Here is a 24,176-nt window from a genome sequence, read left to right as displayed (position 1 = left end):
ATGCCAATGGGTCATATTATGAACACGCCTGATTTTGAAAATTTTCAAGCACGTGTTGCTGGATGCTAGCTACACGGAGAACACCTAGAGAAGAAAAATAAAAGCGGAGTCCATTCAGGAGGTTGGCGGGCATCTGAGAAGGCTTGTGTGGCACCCAGTGAGACGTAATGTTTTAACTGCACTGTGTTAAATCACTGATAGGTCTGACAGGTCCCAAAGAGCCAAGTATCAGCAATTTCACATGGTTCAACCTACTTAATCGATTCAGAAAATATCAACATCAGGAGGATTAGTTTAGAAATCCCTGGGGGTGTGTTTTGGGTTGGGCAATTAGGTGGAGAGGAGACAGGTTCTGGGGATGAAAGGAGTGCTCTGTTTTCATGTGAGAAACAAAAAACTGCCTCCACCTCCCAGGTGCAAAGTAAGCTCTGTGTTACCTCACTTCCAAATCTTATAACCACCATCCATAGAAGAGACTAATATCCCCATTTTAAAGTTGAGGAAACCAAGGCTAAGGTTAAATAGCGAGCCAAAGTTGTCAACTAATGAAGCAAAACCAGGATTCAATCCCATCAAGCTTAATTCTCTCAAGCTGTTCATGAGCAATAACTTGAAGCCTCTAAGCAGACACCCACTGGGAGGTCCAGGAAAAGTAAGCAGCATGGAGCTCTGACTCCTAAGTTTGTGTTTACCATTTTGAGCACTGTATAAACATATATAAAAGTTAGGAAAGATTAAATTATTTAATAAACAGTGCAGGAATAGCATATAGGAGGATATGTTTATAACATACAGGAGGATATGTGTATGAATTCAAGATAGGGAAGCTTTAAGAGGCACTACCCATAAAGGAAAAAAACTGAAATTCAACAGTAAGAATTTGGGGAATTTGGGGGAACTTTAAGGTACCATCAAGCATCATGGCAACATAAGTCATTCCTTTTTTCCTCCCCTTTTTAAACAACTAATTAGACAACCATAACTGAATAAAAAAGTGCCTCAGCACCTTACACCAAGGGATCCAGGAGGATTCTTGCCCATCTGTGTATCCAAAAATAAGACCTCAGTAAGGGATGTAGATCCAAGGGAGTCAGTGAACCTGCCTCACCCCTACTCACCACAACTGGAAAAGAAGCCCAGAGAGCCACAAACCTTGGCAGATACCCACAGGCAAGGGAGAATATGCAGAAGTCTAGTCTGCCCGAAGGGAGATTCCAGCATGCCACTGGAACAGGACAGAGATGAGTTCAGACACTGAGGGAAGAACTTGCCAGAGCTGTTCCCCTCCCCAGGGCTACACTGCACAGCTAAGTTGTTTGGCAGTGGCAGTAACAACCTCCCCAAAGGAAGAGGTAGAAAGCAAAAAGCAATGAGTGACTACCCAGCTAGCCGAGTTATGTGGGTTGTGGGTAAAGAAACCTCTATCTCCAGCAGCACCCAGATTTCTGAGGAAGGACCCCCATGACCTGGGGAAGGAAAGAGAAAGGGAAGGAAGCATACTAGAATATCAAAGGGCATTAAAGGAACGTGGTTTCTGCCGTCTGCTTCAGCACTTCAATAGGAAGTCCACCCACAAGACTCTGGTAGTACCCCACTCATCTTCCCTCAGCCCAAGGGCACCCTCAAAGCACAAATGCTAAACCCACACCTCCTCCAACTCTGCTGCCAGCTCCTTTGTGTCCTCTCAACTACCTCTAAAACAGCAAGAGCCAGTAGGCAGGGAGCATGCTCAGAAAACAGGCAGGTGGGGAGGGGAGAAACGACAAATTTGAGCTATTGTACACCTTCTGGAATACAGAAGAAAGGTTTCTAATAGCCAGCCTGGAGAATTGTAAAAAGCCAAAGAAGTCATAAAAATTAAGGAGGTATCAGATATTTCAAATGTGACAGCAGAAGTCTATAGCTACAAACGGTATTTAAAAAAATCAAGGAAAAATGTCATCACAAAAAGAAAATAATAATTCTCCAGCAACTAAACTCAAAGGCATGACATACTGCAATCTAACTGATAAAGAATTCAAATTGTTTTTATGAAGAAATTCAATAAGTTACAAGACAACCCAAGACAATTCCCTGAAATCAGGAATAAATTAAGAGGGGTGCCTGGGTGGCACAGCGGTTAAGCGTCTGCCTTCGGCTCAGGGCGTGATCCCAGCATTATGGGATCAAGCCCCACATCAGGCTCCTCCGCTATGAGCCTGTTCTTCCTCTCCCACTCCCCTGCTGTGTTCCCTCTCTCGCTGGCTGTCTCTATCTCTGTCGAATAAATAAATAACATCTTTAAAAAAAAAAGGAATAAATTAATAAACAGGAATTCTTTATAAGAGACTAAAATTATAAAAAAGAACCAAATTCTGGAGCTGAAGAATTCAATGAATGAGTTGAAGAATGCAACAGAGAGCATCTGCAGCAGAGCAGACCACATGGAGGAAAAAAATGTGACTTGGAGAACAGGAATACAGAAATAATACAGTTAGAAGAGGAGCAGGAACTAAGATTTAAAAAGAGTGAAGAAAGCCAACAAGAGCTATGAGATTCCATCAGAAAGGCAAATACTTGAAGAACTGGGGTTCCAGAAGAAGAGAAGAGGAAGGGAGAGAGTTTATTTAAATAAATCAGGGGCGCCTGGGTGGCACAGCGGTTAAGCGTCTGCCTTCGGCTCAGGGCATGATCCCGGCGTTACGGGATCAAGCCCCACATCAGGCTCTTCCGCTATGAGCCTGCTTCTTCCTCTCCCACTCCCCCTGCTTGTGTTCCCTCTCTCGATGGCTGTCTCTCTCTGTCGAATAAATAAATAAAATCTTAGAAAAAATAAATAAATAAATAAATCATAGCTTCGGGGCACCTGGGTGGCTCAGTCGTTAAGCGTCTGCCTTTGGCCCAGGGCGTGATCCCAGGGTCCTGGGATGGAGCCCCTGCTCTGCTCCCTCTCTTGCTGGTTGTCTCTCTGTCAAATACATAAAAATCTTAAAAAAAAAAAAAAAAAAAAAAGAAAGAAAAATCATAGCTGAGGGCGCCTGGGTGGCTCATTCAGCAACACATCTTCCTTTGGCTCGGGTCATGATCCCAGGGTCCTGGAATCGAGTCCTGCATCAGGCTCCCTGCTCAGCAAAGCAGGGAGCCTCCTCAGCAGGGAGCCTGCTTCTCCCTCTCCCTCTGACGCTACCCCCTGCCCCCTGCTTGTGCTCTCTCTTGCTCTCGTTCTCTCTCAAAAAAATAAATAAAATCTTTAAAGAAATCATAGCTGAGAAACTCCCAAACCTGGGGAAGGACTTGAACAAACAAGTCCATGAAACTAATAGGACACCCTATTATCTCCTTGTGAGAAGATCTTCTCTAAGACGTGTTACAATGAAACTCAGAAATTAATCATAAAGAATCTTAACGGGTGCCTGGGTGGCTCAGTCTGTTAAGCATCTGTCTTTGGCTCAGGTCATGATCCCAGGGTTGTGGGCTCCCCTCTCAGCGGGGAGTCTGCTTCTCCCTCTCCCTTTGCCCCTCCCCCTGCTCATGCACACTCTCCCTCTCTCTCTCTAATAAATAAATAAAATCTTCCAGGAAAAAAAAAGGGATCTTAAGGGCAGCCAGAAAAAAAAAAAAAAAAACCTACAAAAAGAAAAACAAAAAGCCAAAAACCTCATAGGACTCAGTGGGTTCCTCAGCAGAAACTCTATAGACCACGAGACAGTGGAATGTCATATTCAAAGGGATAAAACATAAAAATTGTCAGCCAAGAATACTTTATCCAGTAATCCTTCAGATATGAAGAAGAAATAAAGGCTTTCTCAAATAAACAAAAGCAGAGGGAGTTTAATCACCTGCCTTGAAAGAAATGCTGAAACAAAAAGGTGCTAATCAGCAACATGAAAACACACAAAAGCACGAAACACAATGGTAAAGATGAAAAATTTATAATCAAATATAGGAAACTCCAATTCTACAACAGAATGCTGTATTAAACACTTAACTATAGTATAAAGGTTAAAGGAAAAGAACATTAAAATAACTATCACTCAATGATAAAAAGCTGAAAGCTTTTCCTCTGAGACCAAAACAAGGCAAAGATGCCTACTCTTGCCATTTTTATTCAACATAAAATTGGAAGTTCTAGCCACAGCCATTAGGCAAGAAAAGGAAATAAAAGGCACCCAAATTGGATAGGAAGAAGCAAAAGTGTCACTCTTTGCAAATGACATGATACTAAATATAGACAATCCTAAAGACTCAACCAAAAAAATCTATTAGAACTAATAAATGAAGTCAGTAAAGTAATAGGATAGAAAATTATCATAAAGGAACAAGTTGCAGGGCACCTGGGTGGCTCAGTTGGTTAAGTGTCTGACTGTTGATTTCAGCTCAAGTCATGATCCCAGGGTTGTGAGATCATGCCCCGGAACCGGGCTCGGCACTGAGCACGGAGTCTGCTTAAGATTCTCTCTCCCTGGGCGCTGGGTAGCACAGTCGTTAAGCGTCTGCCTTCGGTTCAGGGTGTGATCCCGGCGTTCCGGGATCGAGCCCCACATCAGGCTCCTCTGCTATGAGCCTGCTTCTTCCTCTCCCACTCCCCTGCTGTGTTCCCTCTCTCGCTGGCTATCACTCTGTCACATAAATGAATAAAATCTTTAAAAAAAAGAAAAAAAAGATTCTCTCTCCCACTCCCCCTACTGTTCGTCATGCCCTTGCTTGTGCTCATTTTCCCTCTAAAAAAACAAAACAAAACAGCTGAGTTTCTATATACTAATAACAAACTATCAGAAAGAGAAATTAAGAAAACAATCCCATTTACAATTACATCAACAAGAATGAAATATCTACGAATAAATTTAACCAAGGAGGTGAAAGATCTATACTCTGAAAACTGTAAGACACTGATAAAAGAAACTAAAAATGACACAAATACATGGAAATATACACTGTGCTCATGGGAAGAATTAAAATGTCCACACCACCCAAAGCAATCTACAGATTTAGTGCAATCCCCACCAAAATACAATGACAGTTTTCACACAACTAGAACACAGAATCCTAAAATTTGTATGGAACAACAAAAGACCCCAAATAGCCAAAGCAATCCTGAGAAAAAGAACAAAGCTGGAGGCATCACAATCCCTGATTTCTTTTTTTTTTTTTTTTAAGATTTTATTTATTTATCTGACAGAGAGAGAGACAGCCAGCGAGAGAGGGAACACAGGCAGGGGGAGTGGGAGAGGAAGAAGCAGGCTCCCAGCAGAGGAGCCCGATGCCGGGCTCGATCCCAGGATTCCGGGATCACGCCCTGAGCCAAAGGCAGACGCTTAATGACTGAGCCACTCAGGCGCCCCACACAATCCCTGATTTCAAACTATACTGTAAAACTACAGTAATTAAAACACTATGATAGTGGCATAAAATAGTACTGGCATAGATCCATGGAACAGAAAAGAAAGCCCAGAATTAAATCCTCACATGCACAATCAATTAATATTCAACAAAGGAGCCAAGATCATTCAACAAGGACAGTCTCTTCAATAAATGATGTTGTGAAAACTGAACACATGCAGAAAAATGAAATTGGATCTCTATTTTAGACCACTCACAAAAATTAATTTGAAATGGACTAATTAAGACTTAAACATAAAACCTGATACCATAAAAATTCTAGAAGAAAACAAGGGAAAGAGCTCCTTGACACTGGTCTTGGCAATAATTTCCTGATACCAAAAGTACAAGCAACAAAAGCAAAAATCAACAAATCAAAAATCAAAAGCTTCTGTACTGCAAAAGAAACAATCAACAAAATGAAAAGGGACCTACAGAATGGGAAAACTTTTGTAGACCATATATCAGATAAGGAATTAATATCCAAAATACAGAAAGAACTCTTATAACTCAGTAACAAAAAAATATGATTGAAAAATGGGCAAAGGAACTCAATAGACATTTTTCCAAAGAACACATTCAAAATGGCCAACAGTACATGAAAAGATGCTCAACATCACTAATCATCCAGGAAATGCAAATCAAAACCACAAGATTTTACTTCGCACCTGCCAGAAAGGCTATCATCAAGAAAACATGAGATAACAAGTATAGGCAAGGATGCGGAGAAAAGGAAATTCTTGTGCTCTGTTGGTGGGCATGTTAAACTGGTTCATCCACTACAGAAAACAATATGGAGGTTCCTCAAAGAATTAAAAATAGATCTACCATATGACCCAGCAATGCCACTTGAGTACACACCCAAAAGAAATGAAAACAGGGATATCGAAGCCCATGTTTATTGCAGCATTACTCATAATAGCCAAGATACGGAAACAACATAAGTGTCCATCAGCGTATGAATGGATAAAGAATATGTGATATATATACACACAACGGAATATTATTTTGCCATGGGAAAGAAGGATGTAATTTGCAATAACATGGATGCACCCTGAGGACATTATGCTAAGTGAGGTAAGTCAGAGAAAGACAAATATTGTATGATATCACTTTTATGTGGAATCTAAAGAAGCCAAACTTGTAAAAAGAGAGTGAAGTAGTGGATACCAGAAGGTGGGAGTTTGGGGGATAAGGGGAGATGTTGTTTAAGGTAGAAACTTGCAACAAGTAGTAAATAAGACCTAGAGAGCTAATGCACAAGTATAGTGAATATAGGTAATACTATATTACAATCAACAAATTTGCTAAGAAATTAGATCTTAAATTCTCCAACCACTAAAAAGATATAACTATGTGATTCAATTAGAGGTGCTAATTATCACTACATTGGCAATCATAATATATAAATATATCAAATCAAAATATCACGTACCTTAAATTTACACAATGCTATATATCAAATATATTTCAATAAAAAAGATAAAGAGTTTTGGTTCATCAAAAGATAAAAAAGTAAAAAGGCAGGCCACAGACTGTAAGAAGATATTTGCAATGTGTAACTATTAAAAGACTATGAAGGAGAAATGCTCCCATAAGCCAATAAAGAAAAAAGACAACAGCACAGAATGAGTAAAAGACCTGATCAATTTTTCTCAAAAGAGGGAATCTAAACAGCTAATAAACATAGGCAAAGATATTCAACCATAGCAAAACTATAATGAGATAGTGTTGCATCCCTACCAGACTGGCAAAAATTTAAGTCCGACAACACTGAGTATCAACAAGGTGTGGAACAATGCAAGCACTGACATTACACTGCCGGTTAGAGAGTAAAATCATTTTGGAAAATGTTTTGGCAAAATCTATCACTGTTAAAGATATTCTTAGTGATTACCCAGTAATTCCGGTATGTGCCTTAGAGAAGTGAATTTGTATACCAGAAATGTTTAAGAACGTTCATAGCATCACTGTTTAATATATTCATAAACATTCAAACTGCCTTGCAGTTTTTGAACATTAGTGAACTAGAGTTCACAGATCAACATGGCTCTCAAAAACAATGTACAGTAAAAGAAGACAATGGAACACATACAGCAGAACTACTCAGAAAGTTCAAAAACAAAACTTTTTTTAGGGCTGCACCTATGAGAGGAAAAACTACAAAGAGAAGCAACGTAATATGATCACAGAGGGGACAGCCCTGGGGTGCTGCTACTTTGTTTCTTTATCTAGCTGGTAGTTATCTAAGTATTGTCCTTTATAATTGTCAAACTGCATTTATATCCACTTTTCTTAATTTAATTCATGAAAATAATTTCTAAAAATTCCAGGTAGATTAAAGACCCAGTTGTGAAAACAAAAGTTCATAAGAGAAGATAGTATATTTGTAACCTAAGGATTGAGAAAGATTTCTTAAAGTCATGAAAAAAGATCGATAAATTCAATAATGAATGAGCTACTAGGTGGCTCAGTCAGCTGAGCCTCCAACTCTTGGTTTCTGCTCAGGTCATCATCTCAGTCTTGAGATGGAGCCCCACATCGGGCTCCCTGCTCAGCGGGGAGTCTGCTTCTCCTCTCTCTCTCCTTCTGCCCCTGCCCCCTTGTGCACTCTCTCTCTCTAAAATAAATAAATAAATCTTAAAAAAAAAAAAAAAAAGGAAAAACATGCACATAAAAAACACAAACCGAAAAGCTAATCCCAGAACTGGGAGAAAATATTGGCAGTGTTTGTAACTGAGAAAGGATTATTACGAAGAATAACTTCAATAAGTAGAAACCTCCCCTCCCCAAAAAGTTTTAAACAGGTAAAAGAAATGAACAGTCAATTCACGAAAGAGAAAACCCAAATGCCCACTAAATACACAAAAAGATGCTCACATGACCTTACCAGTAATCAGGGAAATGCATATTAAAATTACACTAACCCACCATTTCACACCCATCTGACTAGCCACAATTTCAGTCGGACCAGGTCAAGGGTAAGCACAAAAGCATATTCTGCGGATGGTAAAAAAATGGCAAAACAACTTTGCAGAACAAAGGGAAAACCTCCTACAGCACAAGCCTGGGATGACCCAGCATCCTACTCTTGGTATGTGTTCTAGAGAAACTCACAGGACAGATATGTTCTGCAGCCCTATTCATCCTACTGACAAACTGGGGGAAAACATGAAGTCCATCAACAGGAAAACTCAACTGTAACAAATATACATGGAATCTGTATAGTTATTAAAATCAATAGAGTTTATATGTATTAATGTATTAAAATATTGAGAAAAAACATTGTAGAGGAATACACAGAAACAATATATTGATTTATGGACACAATGTAGTAAAAGAATGAAAAACAAGCAAAGGAATATTGTCAGGGGAAATAAGTAGGGGAGTAGAATACACAGGGGCTTCAATGATATTTACAATGTTTTATTTCTTAAATTGGGTGTAAATTCTCTATTCTTTAAATTCCTTAAGTATTTTATAGAAAGATCATGCAACTTCTTACCTTGTGTCAGCAAATGATTTTTCTTGTATTTTTCTACCTGGGTTCCTGAAGAAATTTGACTCTTCTGTAATCGAAATGATGAATTCTATAGTATGAGATAATTTTGAATATAAAATCAGTGTTAGTCTACACAGTACAATGAATGAAACTAAAACTCACTTGCAATGAAAATGGTTTAAGTTTGTTCATTTATGTTGTTTTCATTTATCACTACAGTTCAGAGGGAACAAGCTATTATTTAGGAATGAACTCCCCACTGAGCGGATGGCTCATCACAGCCCCCTTCCAGGGACAGAAGTTTCCCACCCTCAGAATTCACACCCCTAGGTTTAGGGGTAGGGTAGAGGTCTTCCTTGCTCCCCATCACCACTTCCAACAAATCTCTCTCCTCCCTAACCACCCCTGCCCCAGCTCTGCATCTCATGTCCAAGACTCATCTACCATGTACCCCCCTCGCCAGAAGGTAACGCCACTGCCTTAGCTTCTGTTTCCCGACCTACTCCATCCTACCTCAGTCACGCATGCCAATGGGCAAACTCTAGAACTAGACATTATCAATATCTGCAATTATCAATAACTGCAAAGATCTCAATTTCGAAGCCCTCAAAGCCAGAATGTGGGGCATTCTACAAAATACTTAGCCCGGTCTATTCAAAAAGCCAATGCCATTTAATAAAATGCTAAAGTATTTAGGGATAAGATGGCATGATTTCTGCAATTAGCTTCAAATGGTCCAGCAAAATACATATACACAAGTGGTAAAATATTAACAGCGGTTGTATCTAGGTGACTATTCAGGTGTTCATCATACTATTCTTTCAAATTTCTCTGTTTGGTGAACCTGTTTTAATAAAATGTTTGGGGAAGAGGCGAGAATTCCCCTTTCTTCTGACTGCCGTGTCCTATCCTTCCAGCTCATTCCTTTAACACCCTAACTCCACCAATGGGTACAGCCTACAGGGTCCTACAATTCACTGATCCATACAGATTTTCTATGTCCCTTAAAACCATATAGCCTTATGCCCTTCTTATGCAGCTGAAACCATGGTTCACTGCTGTCACTCTGGCTGCATATACTGTTAACTTCCACACCCCTCACTCACTTTGTGGTATTCACCTGGACAACCACACCTCTTCTAAAATATAACTCTCCACCAACCTACAACCAAAAAGTTGAACAAGAAAATAATACAAACAATTCTCACTTGAAATGTATGATCTCTAACCTACACTGGCCCCCAAAGCAGCCCAGGAATCAGACTACACTTCCCCAATCCCTTTGCTTTCCACTCCCTTTGACGATTATGTTACACTTTCTCCCATCTCCTCAAACCTCCTACATTTCTCCATCCTCACTCTCAGCTGATGACCACGCTTCCTACTTCACTGACAATGTGAAGGCATTAGGAGGGAACTTCCCACCAGCAGGCACCACACATTGAGCCCAGGGTCCACACCTTCGACACTCTGCTACCAGGCAAATGCTGTCTGTGCTCCTGGACAAGTCCAGCCCCACCCTTCATTTCCTAAATCCCCTCTCCTCTCATTTATGAACATTGCTTCAACAATTCTCCCACCTTCTCCTGCATCAGTATTTTCCTCTTCACTGAATCAATCCTACCAATACACAAACACTTGTTAATTTTCCCATTAAAAAGAAAAAAAAAAAAAAACCCTTTCCTTTCAGCCACCACCCATCTCTTTACATTGACTGCAAAATCTCTCCACAAGGTTCTTGGACTCTAACACTTCTCCTCATTCTCTTTTATCCACTCAGGTTTTTATCTTCAACACATCCCTACCTGGTAAATCTAATGACTAATTCTCAGCCCTCATCTAATTTAGCAGCAGCCTTTGACACCGCTGGCCACTCTCTTCTCCAAGAAGTCCTTCCTTTTCTTGACTCTCAGGACACCACACTGGCCTCCTTTACTCTATCCCCTGGTTAACCATTCTCCTCATCCCCCGTCTTCTCATCTTCCGGCTCAGTGTGTGGATCTCTTCACTACCCATACTTTCAGTGCTGGTGATCTCTGCTAGCCCAAAGATTCTGATGACCCCCAAACTTCTAGCTCCAACCTAACCTTCTCCTGATATGTGCGTAACTGCCCAGTTAACAACTCCACCTTTTCAAACTTCTCCTCCAAAGTTCTACTTCTCCACAGGCATTTCAAACTAACCCTGTCCAAACTTGAGATCCTAGATCCTAATATCCATACCCCCAAGAAATACATGCTCTCTTCTTGTTGTGTCTCACAATAAACAGAAACTCTATTATGCCAAAACACTACACTAAACTTGGAAACTATTCTTGACTCCTTCCTTGCTGTCACACCTCATATCCAGCTCATCAATAAATCCTGTCCATTTCTCAGCCCTCCACTGCTGCTCCCCCAGTCTTAAACTGCTGTTCTCTCTGGTGTGAATTACTCCAACGGTCTCCTAACTGGTGTTCCCAATTCTGTCTATACCCCTCCGCTCCCTTTTCAGTCTACAGTGGATAGAAGACAAAGTAAATTTAGTAAAACAAACGATTAAGTCAACTCCAATCACAGCCCTCCAAGAAACAATCAGCTTCTCAGAGGAAAAACCCAAGGGCTTACAGGAACGGATTAAGGCCTAATGAACTCTGCACCCAGCTCCCTCTGTGCCATCTCTGATTGCATCCCCTACATTCTCCCCAGTTAACTCTGCTCTAGCTCCACCAGCCTTAGGCCATGCTCACACTCAGGCCCACCAGGCAGAGAGCCTCCGGGCCTCAGGCTCCTCTGCGGGCTCTGCTCGCACCCAGGCTTATTTGCACCCCTTTATTATATTTACATTTAATATATAATAATTATATATATTGAAGTTAATATATTTAATAATGCGGGCCATTATTCAAATGTCACTTTCTCAGTAAGGCTTTCCTTGGCCATCCTGTCTAAAACAGCAATACCCCCCACAACAGTTGTCATCACCCTTTCCCCCTTTTTCTCCTTGGTTCTTGTCACTATGTCACACACCATATATTTTATTATTTATCTTATGTATAGACCTCCCACCACCAGAATATAAATTCCAAGAGGGCAAGGAAGTTTACCTATTTTGTTAATTGCTTTATTCCCAGTGCCCAGAATCAGTGTCTGGCACTATATCATAATTGTGAATAGAGATGAATGAAAGACCAATTATTTGATTCAAAAGGATCATATGCATGTGACTCACTGCAAAAAAAAAAAAACTTCACTTGGCCTGTTTTAACTAAGATTATCTGCCTATTGTGCTATAATTCTTTTAAAAGAATTCTAAAAATGAATCTGAAAACTGTCTACATAGCAATCCCCAAAAGAATTTTTCAATTGTGGTAAAAAATACATTAAATTCACCATCGTAACGACTGTTAAGCGTACAGTTCAGTACAGTGCAGCCCTCACATTCATCCATCTCCAGCACTCTCTTCCTCTTGCAAAACTGAAACTCTGTCCCCATTAAACAGCAACTCCCCTATTCCCATCCCCTACCCCCAGCCCTGGCAACCACCCTCTACTCTTTGGCTCTATAAATTGGAGTGCTCAGATATTTAACATCTCCCTGACTTGACAAAACCGGCTCCAAACCTACCAAGGACCCATCTTTTTTTGTGGCGGTCACACAGGGACCCGTCCTGATGCTGCTCTCAGTAGCTTCTGCTTTCTTCCAGGCGTCTAGTCGGAATCTTTCCATCACTTTTATTTCTTCCCTGAGGTCTGTGTTCTCTCTGACCAACATTTCTATCTGGCTTCTAAGACGGCCATGTGTACTTGACCATTTTGCTTCCTTTCTTTTCAAATCTTCCTGTAAATCTGCTATCTGCTGTTTCAAAGCCTCTCAAAAAAAAAAAAAAAAATCCTAGGATTAAAACAATGCAATAGAAGAAAAGAGACACCCCAACAAAACAGAAGTACTGCCCCAGCACAGACAGCAAAAAAGGGAAGGCTTGGTCAATCACATTTCAAAAATATCAAGTTTTTCATGAAAGGAACTGGGGTTCAGATTAGAGCCTCACCTTATACCATCAACAAAACTGCTTCCAGAAGGAGGCAGGCACCACTTAGGAGTTCACTGCAATAACACTGCCATGAGGTAATAAAGGTCTATACTAAGCTATTAATTGAAATAGAAAGAAAGATAAATGGGGGATTATCTGGTAAAGAAAAAATTAATAGAAATTTATGACTAATTGAAGGAAGAGTTAAGATAAAGGGATGAATAAAAGATTCTAAGTCAAAACCATCAATCCTAAAAACAGATTCTACTTGGAATTCATGAAAAGAAACTGGTTTTAAGAAAATGATTTGTGGGGCGCCTGGGTGGCTCAGTTGTTAAGCCTTCGGCTCAGGTCATGGTCTCAGGGTCCTGGGATCGAGCCCCGCATCAGGCTCCCTGCTCAGTGGGGAGCCTGCTTCTCCCTCTCCCGCTTCCCCTGCTTGTGTTCTCTCTCTGTCAAATAAATAAATAAAATCTTAAAAAAAAAAAAAGATAATGGTTTATTTCAGATGCACTAAATGACATATGTGAAGAAACTCCTGGAAATGTCTAGAAGCAATTTGCAATTATACACACAAAAATCAAGATTAATGTCAGAACTAAGGAAAAATTAGTCACCTAACATGGCTTATGTGGGTGCAAGACATAGGGAGTGCCTGAGAGCTGAGGCAAGGAGCATGGGCGGAAGCAAGACCTCATTGCTCACCATTTGAGAACGTACCTGATGTGACTCTAAGGGCAGAGAGGAGCCTGAAGCAGCTCATTAATACACATGTAAAACTTGACGTCCATCCATCCTCATATAAGCCCCATGACTGCCAAAAAAGCAACCAGGTGACAGGAAGAGACTAGGGCTCAAAGAACCTCCCTTGAGGGGTGGTCACATCACAGGGAGCATGTACTCTGGGTTGGATGAGACCAAGGCTCAAATCCCAGTTCTGTGTCCTAAAAGCTCTTGAAACAAGATCATTAACCTCCCTAAACAACAGCCTCCCTATTTATAAAATTGTGGAGTATAACCAATAAATGAGCAGTTTCTCACTGGTGAGCACTGTTTATCATGTGGGCAAAGGGACTTATTAATACTAAAATGGTAACACATAAGTCTAAATAGGTTAAGAATTCAAAAGCAAATAAGCCAACAGAGAAAGACAAATACTGTAAGGTATCACTTATATTTGGAATCTTAGAGAAAAAAAGAAAAAAGCCAATTTCATAGAAACAATAGAATGGTGGTTGCCAGGGCTGAGGGAAAGGGGAATGGGAAGATGAAGGTAAAGGACACAAACCCTCAGTTACAAGACGAATAAGTTCTGAGGAGCAGCATACAACATGGTGACTACAGTAATAATGCAGTGGTGTACACAGACAGCCATGTTGTTGCTGAGAGCAGAGTCTTCAGAATTCTCAGCACACACACCCACACAAAGCGTTAACTATGTAAGGTGATGGATGTGTTACCATCTTGATCTTGTTAATCATTCACAATGTATATTTATATAAAATCAGCACACTGTACATTTTAATTATATATGCTCATATTTTTCAATTATTCCTCAATAAGGTTAAAATATAATTCAACAGCAATTAATATTTATAAAATACCTACTATCAGGTACTGTTCTGGGTCCCTAGAATACAAAGAACAAAAAGACTGCAGGTATAGTTGTGCTGAAGGTAACAGACCCTACGGAGGAAAAGACAAGGTAAGCAGAAGAAAGCAGTGTTGCAGGGAAGGAGGTATATGTAGGGAAGGGAGGCTACAGTATTCAATGTGGCAGGTCTCACTGAACAGAGACCTGAAGGAGGCTCAGAATGCGCCACGTGGATGTTCAGGGAAAAGCATTCCCAGGAGCACCAGTAAATACACCAGGGAAAGGTGGAGACACGGAGGAGGAGGTGGAGACACTGAGAAGTTGGTAGACACGGAGGAGGAGGAGGAGACGGCATGAAAAAGGTGAAAAAACACCAGATCATATAGAAACTTGAGGCCCATTGTAAGGACTGGGGCTCTTATTATAAGAAAAAAGTGGAGCCATTAAAGGGCCATGGGCAGAGAGGGGATGAGACCTGGCGTCTTCCCAGAAGAATCACTGGCTGCTACATGGTAAACAACAGATGGAAAAGACAAGGGCGGGAGCAGAGCTCTGGCAAGCCAGTCCTTTAACTCAGTGACGGCAACTCAAGTCTGGGTATGTTTTCTGACAGAACAGCATGCAGTGTGAAAGAAAGAAGAAAACAATCCTGGTTTTCTGGCCTGAGCATGTGGAAGGTCAGGGATGCTGCGACCTGAGATGGAGAAGGCTGGGGAAGGGAAATTCAGAAGTTCATTTGGAGACGTATAAAGGTGAAATACAGAGCAGCTAGTCAGATAGATCAGATGAGCACATGGAGCACGTCCAGCCAGGATTTAAATTTGGAAGTCTCTGGCATATAAATCTTAACCAAAGGCATGAAACTAAAGAGATCTTCAAGGGAGGACAGAACCTCCTCCGTGCTGGGTGGCTTCCACCGTTAAGTTAAAGAGGAGGAAAAAACGGGAGTTAAGATGGCGGAGGAGTAGGAGACACCTTTTTCAGCCGGTCCCCCGAGTCAAGCTGGATAGGTACCAGACCAGCCTAAACAACCATGGAACCAGCCTGAGACGCAGGAAGACGCATCTGGATCTCTACAAATGAACATCTCCAGCGCTGAGTATTGAGGTACGAAGCAGGGAGCCATGAAACTGTGCACAGATATCGGAAGATAAACGGAAGGGGGAGGGAGCCGCCGCGTTCGGGCGCCGGGAAGCGGTAGCCACTTGCACGGGAGAGCGGGCGGGGCTCGCGGACGGCACCCGCAAAACATCAGACTGAGACCGTGAGCCGGGTGCGCGCGCCACCAGGCATCTCGCAGAACACCGGAATCCCGGTGCGCTCACGGGATCCAGACTGAGACCGGGAGCTTCCGGAGCGCGCGCGGGGCGGCTGGCGGCTGGCGGCGTTAGAAACACAAAGGACAGAGACACGCCGGCCCTGGAAGTGAGGGCTGGGACGCCGGGTGTGGGGAGCACATCCCGGGACGCTGCAGGGTTGAGCAGCACCAACAGAAACAGTTAAAGTGGCCAGAACATAGTAGAGAACGGGCCGCAATCCTTCTGTTCCGTGACAGAGGCTGAAATTTGGCCGCTGCTGCTCTGACTCTCAGAAGACGCACACCAAACTGCCAGGGAAAGCCGCCAGGGAACAAAAGCCTGGAAATACCGGCTCAGGGAGTGCCCATCCGCATCCCCCCTCGCAGGGGACACGGAGACTCTACCCAAACAGGGCTGCCTGAGTATCGGCGCGGCAGGCCCCTCCCCCAGAAGGCAGGCTGAAAAATCAAGAAGCCCACAACCCGGGCGCCTGGGTGGCGCAGTCATTGAGCACCTGTCTTCGGCTTAGGGCGTGATCCCGGCGTTCCGGAAAGGAGTCCCTCATCGGGCTCCTCCGCTGGGAGCCTGCTTCTTCCTCTCCCACTCCCCTGCTTCTGTTCCCTCTCTCGCTGGTTGACTGCCACATAAATAAATAAATAAAATCTTTAAAGAAGAAGCCCACATCCCTAAGATCCCTATAAAACAAGGGGCACGGCCTGGGACCCAGTCAATAATTTGGGCTCTGGAAACCCCGCAACCTCTCTTCATCAGAATGACAAGAAGGAGAAGCCGCCCCCAGCAAAGAAAAGACAGTGAGTCTGTGGCCTCTGCCACAGAAATAATGGATATGGATGTAACCAAATTATCAGAAATGGAATTCAGAGTAACGATGGTCAAAATGATGAGTAGAATTGAAAAAACTATTAACGAAAAGGTTACTGAGAATATAGAATCCCTAAGGACAGAAATGAGAGCGAATCTGACAGAAATTAAAAACTCTATGAGCCAAATGCAGGCAAAACTAGAGGCTCTGACGGCCAGGGTCGCAGAAGCAGAGGAACGGATTAGTGAATTGGAGGATGAGTTAATAGAGGAAAAAATGAAAATAGAAGATGGTCTTAAAAAAATCCACGCCCACGAATGTAGGTTACGGGAGATTACTGACTCAATGAAACGATCCAATGTTAGAATCATCGGCATCCCCGAGGGGGTGGAGAAAAACAGAGGTCTAGAAGAGATATTTGAACAAATTGTAGCTGAAAACTTCCCTAATCTAGCAAGGGAAACAAACATTCGTGTCCAAGAGGCAGAGAGGACCCCTCCCAAGCTCAACCACGACAAACCTACGCCACGTCACGTCATAGTGCATTTCGCAAATATTAGATGCAAGGATACAGTATTGAAAGCGGCCAGGGCAAAGAAATTTCTCACGTACCAAGGCAAAAGCATCAGAATTACGTCAGACCTGTCTACACAGACCTGGAATGAGAGAAAGGGTTGGGGGAGCATATTTAAAGCTCTTTCAGAGAAAAACATGCAGCCAAGGATCCTTTATCCAGCAAGGCTGTCATTCAGAATTGATGGAGAAATAAAGACATTTCAGAATCGCCAGTCACTAACCAATTTTGTAACCACGAAACCAGCCCTACAGGAGATATTACGGGGGGTTCTATAAAAGTAAAAAGGCCCCAAGAGTGATACAGAACAGAAAGTCACAGCCAATACGAACAAAGACTTTACTGGCAACATGGCAACATTAAAATCATATCTCTCAGTAATCAGTCTTAATGTAAATGGTTTGAACCATCCCATAAAACGCCACAGGGTTGCAGATTGGATAAAAAGAAATGACCCATCCATTTGCTGTGTACAAGAGACTCATTTCAAACCCAAAGATGCATTCAGACTGAGAGTAAGGGGATGGAGTACCATCTTTCACGCAAATGGACCTCAAAAGAAAGCTGGGGTAGCAATTCTCATATCAGATAAATTGGATTTTAAACTACAGACTATAGTTAGAGACGCAGAAGGGCACTATATTATTCTTAAGGGAAGTATTCAACAAGTGCATATGACAATTATAAATATATATGCCCCCAACAGGGAGCAGCAAGATACACAAGCCAACTCTTAACCAGAATAAAGAGACATATAAATAAAAATACATTAATAGTAGGGGACCTCAACACTCCACTCTCAGAAATAGACAGAACACCCTGGCAAACACTAAGCAAGGAATCAAAGGCTTTGAATGCCATACTCGACGAGTTGGACCTCATAGATATATATAGAACACTACACCCCAGAACCAAAGAATACTCATTCTATTCTAATGCCCATGGAACATTCTCAAGAATAGACCATGTTCTGGGACACAAAACAGGTCTCAACCGATACCAAAAGACTGAAATTATTCCCTGCATATTCTCAGACCACAACGCTCTGAAATTGGAACTCAACCACAAGGAAAAATTTGGAAGAAACTCAAACACTTGGAGACTAAGAACCATCATGCTCAGGAATGACTCGATAAACCAGGAAATCAAAAATCAATTTAAACAATTTATGGAGACCAATGAGAATGAAAATACAACAGTCCAAAACCTATGGGATACTGCAAAGGCAGTCCTAAGGGGGAAATACATAGCCATCCAAGCCTCACTCAAAAGAATAGGAAAATCTAAAATGCAGTTTTTATATTCTCACCTCAAGAAGCTGGAACAGCAACAGAGGGACAGGCCTAATCCACGCACGAGGAAGCAGTTGACCAAAATTAGAGCTGAAATCAATCAAGCAGAAACCAGAAGTACAGTAGAGCAGATCAACAGGACTAGAAGCTGGTTCTTTGAGAGAATCAATAAAATTGACAGACCACTGGCAAGACTTATCCAAAAGAAAAGAGAAAGGACCCAGATTATTAAAATTATGAATGAAAAAGGAGAGGTCACGACGAGCACCATTGAAATTGGAAGGATTATTAGAAATTTTTATCAACAGCTATATGCCAATAAACTAAGCAATCTGGAAGAGATGGAATCCTTCCTGGAAACCTATAAACTACCAAGATTGAAACCGGAAGAAATTGATTCCTTAAACAGGCCAATTAATTATGAAGAAATTGAGTCAGTGATAAACAACCTTCCAAATAACAAAACTCCAGGCCCGGACGGTTTTCCTGGGGAATTCTACCAAACATTCAACGAAGAAATAATACCTATTCTCCTAAAGCTATTTCAAAAAATAGAAACAGAAGGAAAGCTACCAAACTTATTCTATGAGGCCAATATTACCTTGATCCCCAAACCAGGCAAAGACCCCATCAAAAAGGAGAATTACAGACCGATTTCCCTAATGAATATGGACGCCAAAATCCTCAACAAGATACTTGCTAATAGAATCCAACAGTACATTAAAAGGATTATCCATCGTGATCAAGTGGGATTCATACCTGGGATGCAAGCGTGGTTCAATATTCGCAAATCAATCAGCGTGATACATCATATCAACAAGAAAAGACTCAGGAACCATATGATCCTCTCAATCGATGCCGAAAAAGCATTTGACAAAATACAGCATCCTTTCCTGATTAAAACCCTTCAGAGTGTAGGAATAGAAGGTACATTTCTCAATCTCATAAAAGCCATCTATGAAAAGCCTACTGCAAATATTATTCTCAATGGGGAAAAGCTGGAAGCCTTTCCCTTAAGATCAGGAACTCGACAAGGATGCCCACTCTCGCCACTATTATTCAACATAGTACTAGAAGTCCTTCCAACAGCAATCAGACGACAAAAAGGGATCAAAGGTATTCAAATTGGCAAAGAAGAAGTCAAAATGTCTCTCTTTGCAGATGACATGATACTCTATATGGAAAACCCAAAAGAAGCCACTCCCAAACTATTAGAAGTTATAGAGCAATTCAGTAACGTGGCACGATACAAAATAAATGCTCAGAAATCAGTTGCATTTCTATACACGAATAACGAGACCGAAGAAAGAGAAATTAGGGAATCCATCCCATTTACAATAGCACCAAAAACCATACGTTACCTTGGAATTAACTTAACCAGAGACGTAAAGGACCTATATTCTAGAAACTATAAATCACTCTTGAAAGACATTGAGGAAGACATAAAAAGATGGAAAGATATTCCATGCTCATGGATCGGAAGAATTAACATAGTTAAAATGTCCATGCTACCCAGAGCAATCTACACTTTCAATGCTATCCCGATCAAAATACCAAGGACATTTTTCAAAGAACTGGAACAAATAGTCCTTAAATTTGTATGGAAACAGAAAAGGCCCCGAATCTCCAAGGAACTGCTGAAAAGCTGGGGGCATCACAATGCCGGATTTCGAGCTGTACTACAAAGCTGTTATCACAAAGACAGCATGGTACTGGCACAAAAACAGACACATAGACCAATGGAACAGAATAGAGAGCCCAGAAATGGACCCTCGGCTCTTTGGGCAACTAATATTTGATAAAGCAGGAAAAAACATCCGGTGGGAAAAAGACAGTCTCTTCAATAAATGGTGCTGGGAAAATTGGACAGCTACATGCAAAAGAATGAAACTTGACCACTCTCTCACACCATACACAAAAATAAACTCCAAATGGATGAAAGACCTCGATGTGAGACAGGAATCCATCAAAATTCTAGAGGAGAACATAGGCAACAACCTCTACGACATCGGCCAAAGCAACCTTTTTCATGACATATCCCCAAAGGCAAGAGAAACAAAAGATAAAATGAATTTATGGGACTTCATCAAGATTAAAAGTTTCTGCACAGCCAAGGAAACAGTCAGAAAAACTAAGAGGCAGCCCACGGAATGGGACAAGATATTTGCAAATGACACTACAGATAAAGGACTGGTATCCAAGATCTACAAAGAACTTCTCAAACTCAGTACACGAGAAACAAATAAACAAATCAAAAAATGGGCAGAAGATATGAACAGACACTTTTCCAATGAAGACATACAAATGGCTAACAGACACATGAAAAAATGTTCAAAATCATTAGCCATCAAGGAAATTCAAATCAAAACCACACTGAGATACCACCTTACACCAGTTAGAATGGCAAAAATAGACAAGGCAAGAAACAACAATTGTTGGAGAGGATGTGGAGAAAGGGGATCCCTCCTACATTGTTGGTGGGAATGCAAGTTGGTACAGCCACTCTGGAAAACAGTGTGGAGGTTCCTTAAAAAGTTAAAAATTGAGCTACCCTATGATCCAGCCATTGCACTACTGGGTATTTACCCCAAAGATACAGACGTAGTGAAGAGAAGGGCCATATGCACCCCAATGTTCATAGCAGCAATGTCCACAATAGCTAAATTGTGGAAGGAGCCGAGATGCCCTTCAACAGATGACCGGATTAAGAAGTTGTGGTCCAGGGGCGACTGGGTGGCACAGCGGTTAAGCGCCTGCCTTCGGCTCAGGGCGTGATCCCGGCGTTGTGGGATCGAGCCCCACATCAGGCTCCTCCGCTATGAGCCTGCTTCTTCCTCTCCCACTCCCCCTGCTTGTGTTCCCTCTCTCCCTGGCTGTCTCTATCTCTGTTAAATAAATAAATAAAATCTTTAAAAAAAAAAAAAAAAAAAAAAGAAGTTGTGGTCCATATATACAATGGAATATTACTCAGCTATCAGAAAGAACGAGTTCTCAACATTTGCTACAACATGGATGGCACTAGAGGAGATAATGCTAAGTGAAATAAGTCAAGCAGAGAAAGACAACTATCATATGATTTCTCTCATCTATGGAACATAAGAACTAGGATGATAAAGGGGAAGAAAGGGATAAAGAAAGGAGGGGTAATCAGAAGGGGGAATGAAACATGAGAGACTATGGACTATGAGAAACAAACTGAGGGCTTCAGAGGGGAGGGGGTGGGGGATTGGGATAGACCGGTGATGGGTAGTAAGGAGGGCACGTATTGCGTGGGAAGAAAGGGATAAAGAAAGGAGGGGTAATCAGAAGGGGGAATGAAACATGAGAGACTATGGACTATGAGAAACAAACTGAGGGCTTCAGAGGGGAGGGGGTGGGGGATTGGGATAGACCGGTGATGGGTAGTAAGGAGGGCACGTATTGCGTGGTGCACTGGGTGTTATACACAACTAATGAATCATGGAGCCTTACATCAGAAACCAGGGATGTACTGTATGGTGACTAACATAATATAATAAAAAATCATTAAAAAAATAATAATAAAATAAATAAATAAATAAAAATAAAAAAAGAGGAGGAAAAAGCGAAAGAGGATGAGGCAAGGGACCAGCCAGGTAAGGGGAAAACCCAGAGCACCAGGTACCCTGCGAGTCAAACGAATGAAAGCTCTGATGAGGAGTCGTGTGCTGCTGACAGCCAAGTCACAGGAGGACTGAGAGATCCCCATCAGGGGGAGGCTGGGGACCACAACAGGGGTAGTTTCAGAGCAGTAGTGTGGACAGAAGCATGTGTAGACAAAACAGGAGCTGAGATGGGAGACAGTGAAAGAGACAACACTTTCAAGGAGTTTTGCTACAAAGAAACAAAGAAACAGGGTTGTGCCTGAAGGAGTATGGGGGCAAGAGAGATTTTAAGAAGTAACAGCAAGTGTGTACACTGATGGCAAGATTCAGTAGTGTGGAAAATGGGTGGTGTTAGAGAAACAAGAAATGCTGGAGCTGGGCTGCAGGTGGTGAAGGGACCTGGTATGTAAGCAGGGCTTCCCCATAAGCATGGAGAGTTCATCTAAGGAACAGAGGCAGAGCACACAGGCAGGCAAGACCAAGTTCTCAGCCATGTAGAAAGCAGGGTCTTCAGAGGGGAGTGAGCCACAGAGTGGGAAGTTTGGGAAGGTGTATGTGTGTGTGTGGGGGGGGGGTATGGAATGGAAGAGTGGGAGAGAAGGTAAAATACAAACAATACAGGCCCACTCACGGTTCGTGCTCATGACTTTAAAATGAGCCTGTTCTCCATTAAATTTTTCTTCCAGTTAAACTAAGCGTTACGGGCACAAAGATGAAGTAGTCAGGAAATGCCAGGCCTATAGTCTTGCCAACAAAATACGATGACTTGAGAAAAGGGAGTAAAGAGTACACTTATAGAAATGATTAGAGTGACTAACTCTGGGGTTTAAGGATATAAGAAGGTGAGGAAAACCAATGAATTGGAAGGTCCTAATGGAAGTGACAAATATTAATATGCTTGGTCACAAAGGGTTAGAAAATAGGATTTAAAGTAACAGCTAGAATGAATATGTGTCAAGAAGAGAAAGAGAAAGGGTCAGGATAAAAAAGATATGCAGAAGATAAAGCCAAAAGAAATTATTATTGATGGAATGTGAAGGTGGAAAAGGTTTAGACCTCTTTTTTATCCCAAGTGTGAATGGGTAAAAAGTCAGAAGAAAAGGCAGATTTAGCAGGAACAGGGTAAGTTAAGTTTGAAACATCCAAACAGAGCTAACCAGCTCACTACATAGCACCTCAAAAATCTTGGACCCTCAAATATTTTCTGAATGAAGAAACAGATACACAGGTTGGTAAGTCAGCAGGGATCTGACTGAACATCAGTGTGTAAACGGTCAATGAAAACTCACTGTATGAATATTAGAATAAAGTTACATGATTAAGCTAAAGAATCAGTGTGAACTCATGACCTCAGAAAGACATCACCCTTCCCCAGCGGGGCCACTCCAACAGGCACCAATAGCAAGGACACCACCACAGCTGACTGCCAATCCTCAGATGACTCCCTAGCAGTAAGATAAGAAATAGGGCTCCTTAGAGAATGCTGATTTCAGATCTGGGGTAGGATGAAGAAAAACAAAAGCAAAAAACCAGGTTATCTGAAATAACCAGTTGTCAGAGAAAGCAGGGATAATTTCCAATATCTAAGGGCAATGGCAAAGCTGAAGGATAAGAAAGCTGATGTACCTACAGGGCTCCCACTGGCCAAACTGGGGCCACTTGATTATCAAAAGGAAATTTTGTAATTAATTAGAGTAACTTGAGTCTGTAAAAGGCTATAAATCAATAACGATAAATGTAAATTCCAAGAGGACAGAAATACCTTCTTCATCAACAATTCCCCAGTGCTCATTATAAAGGGTTCTCAAATCAAAGTGTTGACAGAATGAACACCCAAAAGAAGAGAGTTAATAGTTTTAAAAACAACTGTAGGGGCGCCTGGGTGGCACAGCGGTTAGGCGTCTGCCTTTGGCTCAGGGCGTGATCCTGGCATTGTGGGATCGAGCCCCACATCAGGCTCCTCCGCTATGAGCCTGCTTCTTCCTCTCCCACTCCACCTGCTTGTGTTCCCTCTCTCGCTGGCTGTCTCTATCTCTGTCAAATAAATAAATAAAATCTTTAAAAAAATAAAAAATAATAAAAAAATAAATAAAAACAACT

General features: G+C 41.7%; 1 protein-coding gene across 4 annotated transcripts in view; it reads right to left on the bottom strand.

Moving 5' to 3' along the window:
- The window catches only part of CPAP (centrosome assembly and centriole elongation protein), a 58,930-nt gene that overhangs the window by 10,340 nt on the left and 24,414 nt on the right, over positions 1–24,176 (bottom strand). For 3 of the 4 annotated variants that reach the window (XM_045797154.2, XM_087865247.1, XM_045797152.2), the window contains 2 exons: positions 12,467–12,709; positions 8,864–8,948 (listed from right to left, as the gene is read on the bottom strand). In XM_045797154.2, coding sequence (XP_045653110.2) covers positions 8,864–8,948; positions 12,467–12,709 — 328 coding nt within the window. The remainder of the gene's footprint in view (positions 1–8,863; positions 8,949–12,466; positions 12,710–24,176) is intronic. The other variant, XM_087865248.1, reaches the window with a different exon arrangement.

This window comes from Ursus americanus, chromosome 10 (assembly GCF_024610735.1).
Source record: "Ursus americanus isolate L20-20 chromosome 10, mUrsAme1.1.p, whole genome shotgun sequence".
Lineage (NCBI taxonomy): Eukaryota > Metazoa > Chordata > Mammalia > Carnivora > Ursidae > Ursus > Ursus americanus.
The sequence above is the reverse complement of the archived record's forward strand: the minus strand, read 5'-3'. Positions and strand labels throughout refer to the sequence as shown.